This window comes from Centruroides vittatus, unplaced genomic scaffold, assembly GCF_030686945.1.
Source record: "Centruroides vittatus isolate TY-2023 unplaced genomic scaffold, ASM3068694v2 contig_208, whole genome shotgun sequence".
Taxonomy (NCBI): Eukaryota; Metazoa; Arthropoda; class Arachnida; order Scorpiones; family Buthidae; genus Centruroides; species Centruroides vittatus.
In genome coordinates this window covers 24639-31062 of record NW_027121290.1, presented here as the reverse complement: position 1 = coordinate 31062, position 6424 = coordinate 24639, and the positions used below count along the sequence as shown (strand labels likewise).

Sequence of the window (6424 nt, the reverse complement as noted above, 5' to 3'; positions counted from 1 at the left end):
AAGTGAAAAGTGTATTTCCCATTAATTTTATGGATTTTATTCCAGACTGCTTTTGAGCTGGTAGAAAATGTAATGCTGGATACATACTTCCTCCAAGAATCCCTTTGGCTTTGCCTTTTGATTCTTCTGGCATTTGCCTTTGCTTTTTTAAAAGCAACCAAATTGTTAGCAGTGGGGTATCTTCTGAAAATCCCCATGCTTTCTTTTGCTTTTTAAATGCTGCCTCACAATTCTGATTACACCATGGTTTCAAATGTTTTGGATATCTGGTTGACGTTTTCCTTATTGTTTTTTCAGCTGCCTGAATAATACTCAATGTGACAACTTCGACTGCATCACTGATATCAGCAGTATTGACCATTTCCTCAGTGATGTTAGCCAGAGAGGAAAATGTAGGACAATCTGCCGTTTCAAGTTTCCAGCGTGGTGGACGGGCTGTTTCACAGCTTTCTCTGCCTCGGTATTTTAGAAATATTGGGAAGTAGTCACTAGAGAGTGGATTAGATCCAACCCCCCATGTAAACCCTGAAAACAGGTTTGAACTAGCTAATGATAGATCAATGGCAGTGAATGTTCTTGTTAAGGCATGGAAGTATGTCACTTCTCCGATATTAAATATATACAGTTGGTGATTTCCTATAAATTTCTCAATGGCCCTGCCACGACGATTGATGTCAAGACTGCCCTACATTGGATTGTGGCCATTGAAATCACCCAGTAAAAGGAATGGAGTTGGCAGCTGTTCAACCAATTCATCGTCATTGACTCTGACATCTGGTGGCAAGTATATGGAACAAACTGTGACAGTAACACCGATTGAAATTCTGACTGCCACAGCTTGCAGCTCTGTTGTTATTTGTACCGGTAAGGACAGGATGCGGTTTGAAATCAGTATAGCCACACCTCCACTGGCGCGGGTGTGGCTGTCATCATCCTTGCGGTAGAAATCTAATCCTTTTAAAGGAAATTTTTCTCCAGGTTTTAGATGTGTTTCCTGGAGTGCCACGCAGAGAGATGTGGTGGATTATGTCAAGTGTTTAATGTCAGAGAAGTTGTTGCAAAAACTACGACAGTTCCATTGGATTGTGTTTGAGGCAGCATTCTTTGCGAGGGTATCCCTCTTTAATTTAACAGGGGGTCTCTCTTTTGGAGGTGACATTGGTTTTGTAACCTCCATATTATTCTCTTCATCAGAGATATCAGAGAACTCACTCACAGATTGAGTCTCTGATTTTTTAGATTTAGAGAGAGCTGCTTTCACTCTCTGTTTGTTTAATGGGTTCTTACTAGCCTTTTTAGAACCCAGGTTTCTCGTTATTACTGTTTTAGGTAGGAGTGTTTTTTGTTTTGTATTCTCCTTTTCTGGTGTTTCTTTTGATAGGATCAGTAGACATTTCGCATGGCAGTGAGAAAATCTTTTGGAGAAACAGAAATATCTGTTTGAACTCCACATGTCTTTGTGGATTTCAAAACAGCTGCAAATGTCTTCTGTTTAAATGGTGCACTTGAAGTGACCATGCGCCGAGCCTCTGGATATGGTAGGTTGTTAATGGTTTTCACTCGCTGAGTCTCTTTCTCTCTCTGCCAAGCAGGGCATTTTCGGGAGTAGGCAGGATGGGGTACTTTTACATTCGGTACTGTCATGACCTTCAGTTCCACACTGTGCACATAAGCTTTTGCCTCGACAGGAGGTCTGGGAATGTCCAAATCGCTGGCATTTAAAGAAACGCAGCGGATTTGGAATATACAGACAAACTGCGCAGCGCAGATATCCTGCTGTAACAGAGGATGGCAATGTCGGGTTGTTGAATGTGAAAATTTTAAATGTTTAGTGGGTATCAACTTGCCATCTCGACGGATCGAAATGCGTCGAACAAAAGTGACACCTTGGTCTGAGAGGCTGATGTGAATGTCAGATTCATCTTCAGACATCAAGTCAAACTCAGATATCACACCACGTGATGAGTTCAAACTTCCATGTGGTGTGACCGATATTCCCATGTCTCCAAGAGTCGACATTGTCAAAAGCTTTGTTGTTTGTTGAAGAGAGGCTGTTTCTACTAGTAGGTCCCCTGACCTCAATTTTTGGATTTGTTTTAAATGCCCAATGGTTGATTCAAATAGCTTTTGAATCAAAAAAGAAGAATACTTAGCGAGAGGTTTTTCTCCAGTTGCATGCCCTATTAAGTAAGCAGGTTGGCTGGGGGTCTTTTCTTTGGTCGTTTGTTTCATCTCTGCTTGTTTTGGGTGTTTGGAATCCATATTTAAAAATATATATTCAGCTCCTAGTGACCCCACCCACCATGGGGCACAACAAGGGAATGCCGTCACATGGGAGATTCCCATAGACCGTCACACCAGGGTTTCCCAGGAGCTATACCCTCACAGTGCAGTCAAGAAGAACACACCTTGTCTGACATGTTTGCCCGGTCTGCATCGATCGGTTGACTCCAATCCGAGGTCAAGAATGACTCAACGACCAGCCGATTGACTCAAACAGCCTGATTTGAGCCTCCCGTTTATCCAAAGCAGGGGCCAAAGCAGTGTGTTGGGGACAATATGTTGCCCCTTAACTACCAGGATCCCCCTTTCCGGCATACGGGACACCACACACGGCAAAGACGGGGGTGGGCGTTCAGATCCCAGGGATGGTAAAGAAGAGATACTAAACCATCTCTGAGAGGTCCCCTGACCACGGACAGGAACCCACATCATGGGGATGGACCATTTCAGTCTTGTAGCAATATTGAATAGTCATGCCGAAACCGCTGTCAAAGGAATTGAGAGAATTGATTATAAAACATCGAGAGGGAAGAACCATAGAATACATCGCCGAATGTTTACAAATATCAACATGCGTAGTGTCGAAAATCATTCAGCAGCACAAGCAAACTGGATCTCTCTCACCAAAAAAGAAGACGGGTCGACCGCGACTTACCACCCCAGCGGAAAACACAAGTCTTCAATCCAGTAGCCAAGCTAACCCATTCAAAACGGCCAGAGAACATAGAAATGAGCTAAACCTGAGCGTATCTGTGGATACCGTAAAACGAAGGTAATATTTGTAGCATAATACTCAAACTTCCAACAAACTATATTTATATCGATAAAATGAACCTCCAGAAAAAAACTTTATTAACGTGTTACTTTGTATAAAGAAATGTAGAAAACAGGGATAATATGTATGTATATATTTTTCCCTGTATTAATAGGCTATGACAATTTAACTTGTTCGGACGGCGGGCGGCAAAGAAGCTAACTCTTTCCATAGCCAACCAGTTTTACCACTTAGGGTTTGCACAGCAGTATAGTCAGTGGGACATCTCCGATTGGGAGAACATCATATTCAGCAATGAGAAAATGTTCTGCAGCAATACAAGCGAGGAGGTATGGGTACGCCGACCACCAGGAACGAAACATAACTCAGAATACGTTATGCCCACCCAAAGAAGTGGTCGCTTTTCTATAGGTGTCTTTCAATTTCGTGTTTTTGTGTATTTATGTCATAATTCTAACTGATAGTGGAATATGAAACTTGCATTTTACATTGAAAATAATTACATGAACATGAAACATATCGGCATGTTTATTTTATAAATCACAACTTTATTTACCCTTTCTGTTTTCAGCTGTTTGGGGTTGGATGACGGCGGCAGGACCCAGAGAGCTGGTGAGAATTGACAGCCACTTGAACGCTTGCCAATACTTGGATATATTAGAAGGGGCTCTCCTCCCATCAGTAAAGGCCATGTACAGAGAAACAGCCATGTGGTTCATTCAAGACTGTTCTCCGGCTCACATGGCACGTATCACCTCACGATGGATGAGAGCCCAAAGCAGGCTAATAGACATTCAGTGGCCGGGCAGAGGTGCGTATATGAACCCGATCGAACACGTTTGGGCCACAACAAGTAACGAAATTAATCGCATAGCAAATCCCGAAGAACTTTCGGAGACAGTGAAACAACATTAGAAGGAGCTACGCAAAGATGACCTATGCCAAACTCTAGTCGCTAGTATGCCTCAGCGTCTGAGTGCTGTTGTAGACAATGGAATCCTCTGGACGAAGTACTGAAACCTCTCCCATGCATCTTCACCATTCCTGCTGCCTTTTCTGTTAAAAAAAGAAATATTCTTAACGCCTAATTTTCTTTTTTTTACATTTACTTACATTTTGTAACTGATATTATTGAATGTGTGTTGTATTTTGTAGTTTAAATTATTATTTTTAAATGTCATTAAATGAAATTAAATTATTCGTATGTAATCTGTGTTTTTTTCAAACACGTAATGAAAATGTAGCACAATTAATTGGCTTCAAAGTTTTTGTTTGTATTCCTTTTACGCTGTACTTGGCGATTTCTATTATGACTGAATTAATTTCAATGAATGAGCGTTCTTTTAGAATTGTCTGTCCCGAACAAACCAATTAACGTGTAAACAAACATTAAAAATGGATAATTTCATTTTTAGCTGTAAATTAACTTATCAAAGGCTTCCATTTGAAAACTTTACTAAAATTTAATGATCTTGAGTAATCACAGGGCAAAAATTAAACCGAAAGTATTTTAGTTTTGCAAGTGATTTTACCACGAAATGTTTATCACAAAACACTTATTCGTTTAAATAACATCCATAAGTATAACAATTAGCTAAACTACACATGGAAAACGACTAAAACAGCGATTATCTAACGTTTGTTTACAGTTTTCCCTTGATTTACGTGAAGTAACAGTTTTTATCGCAGTCAATTTTCCACCAGACAATTCTAAGATGATTATTCGTTCAAACAGAAAAAAACAACTAGAAGTTAGCTAATTTGAACCTAAAAAGTATGGAATTACATATAAATAAAAGAATGATAGTTCCACGACAATCGTAAGGCGTAGCTATCATTCCTTTTATAATCTAATAATCTAAATTAATCTTATAAGAATAATTTTAACTATAATCTGCATTTATTATCTATTTATTTTTCACCGCGCCACAACAAAACGACAACCAAAGCTAAATTCCCAATAATTATAAATGTGAGTTTCCAGATGAAATCCGAAATAGTGTAAATCACGAAATTCTTGCGTTTAAATTACGACAATAGATTACATTGATATAAAGTAATTTGCCACTACAGGTAGACGTTTTCTGTAATATTATGCAAAACTTAATCAGTAAATAATAAAGTCGTGAGTTTGCAAAAAGGAAGGGAAATTCAAAATCAGAAGGAAAAAGTGGCAAGAAGCGAAACATAGGTGTGAAAAACACTAAGACATGTCACCTTTTCAGTTGAACCCATTTACTTAGAAAAAAATTGGAACCTTATGAATATATATATAAGCTATCTATCTACCTATCTCCTTTTCAGCACTGTTTAAGTAAATTAATAAATAAATAAACACACCTGTTTTATATTCGCTGAGCTAATTTTTTATTCCTCCGAACGTTTTCAGCCTACTGTAATAGGCCATCCTCAGGCTTTACATTTTTGTTCGAACAGTAACATTCAAATTTATTTGCATTTGCATTTTAAGTTAACTGATAAACATACTCTCATAACGTGTTGCTAATGAAAAACTTAAAGTAAAAAATAATAATAAAATACAAAATAACTGAATAATAACAATAAAATAATAAATACAAAAACTGAATAATGATGCAGAATTTTACATCTAGAATAATTACTTGTGGATACTAATTCCTATACATTCCAGCCCAAGTTTTTATGGATTATCAAATCCCATACTCTTTTCAATTTTGTACTTCAAGCCGATGGTAATGTGTTTGCATCTTTTGAGTTTAAGCATCTGTCCCTCATTTTACTTTTGTAAATTTCTATTTTTTCCATTTCCATTTCCATTTCCATTGCGATGGACGGTGACTGTCTTGTTTTAACTATCCTTGCCTCATTCCATTTAACTACCGCTCCTTCCGCCTGCGCCATACTCGCCAAAATCGTGCCCTTACTCACACTATATTTATGTTCCTTTACCCTTACTTTGATGCTTCTTGTCACTCCTATATATTCTTTATCAATTCCTAATTGTTGGTTCTCATACGGTATACTGTATACACCCGCTTGTTCTTCCATTCCAATCTTGTCCTTATCATTTCTTAATAGTCTATAAATATTGGGTGCTCATTTGTAAATTATGTTTGTGTTTTTGTATTTTTCCAATTCCTTCGCCACCTTCCTTGCTTGCTCATTGTAAATTTCAATGATTTTACATTTAAATAATTTAATCATTATGTAGATCTGTAGTTGAATTACTTTATACGTTGTTTATTAAATTCTTTTTGATTTAAATAAAAATTTATTAATCTGTAATTCCTCCTAATCTTTCAATATTGTATTCGCTGCTTATTATTAGTATTATTACTAATAAAACTTATAATGCTTATTATTATATTAGACTAGTATATATGTCCT

The 6424-nt window shown here is 37.7% G+C and overlaps 2 protein-coding genes across 2 annotated transcripts; one reads left to right on the top strand and one right to left on the bottom strand.

Annotated features, from left to right (window-relative positions):
• Nucleotides 1-1383: 1383 nt before the first annotated feature.
• Nucleotides 1384-2262, bottom strand: LOC136970653 (uncharacterized). The gene has a single exon (XM_067265111.1). It carries the CDS (start codon nt 2260-2262, stop codon nt 1384-1386), a length of 879 nt encoding a protein of 292 aa, XP_067121212.1.
• A 494-nt stretch (nt 2263-2756) lies between these two features.
• LOC136970652 (uncharacterized) lies at nt 2757-3973 on the top strand. Its single transcript, XM_067265110.1, has 3 exons — nt 2757-3044; nt 3523-3580; nt 3630-3973. Exons 1-3 carry the CDS (start codon nt 2757-2759, stop codon nt 3971-3973), a joined length of 690 nt encoding a protein of 229 aa, XP_067121211.1.
• Nucleotides 3974-6424: the final 2451 nt, after the last annotated feature.

Coding starts and splice junctions, on each gene's coding strand:
- LOC136970653 (XM_067265111.1), bottom strand. CDS start 2,262: ATGGATTCCAAACACCCAAAACAAGCAGAGATGAAACAAACGACCAAA.
- LOC136970652 (XM_067265110.1), top strand. CDS start 2,757: ATGCCGAAACCGCTGTCAAAGGAATTGAGAGAATTGATTATAAAACAT. Junction 3,045..3,522: donor TGAGCGTATCTGTGGATACC/GTAAAACGAAGG, acceptor TCTAACTGATAG/TGGAATATGAAACTTGCATT. Junction 3,581..3,629: donor CATGAACATGAAACATATCG/GCATGTTTATTT, acceptor TTCTGTTTTCAG/CTGTTTGGGGTTGGATGACG.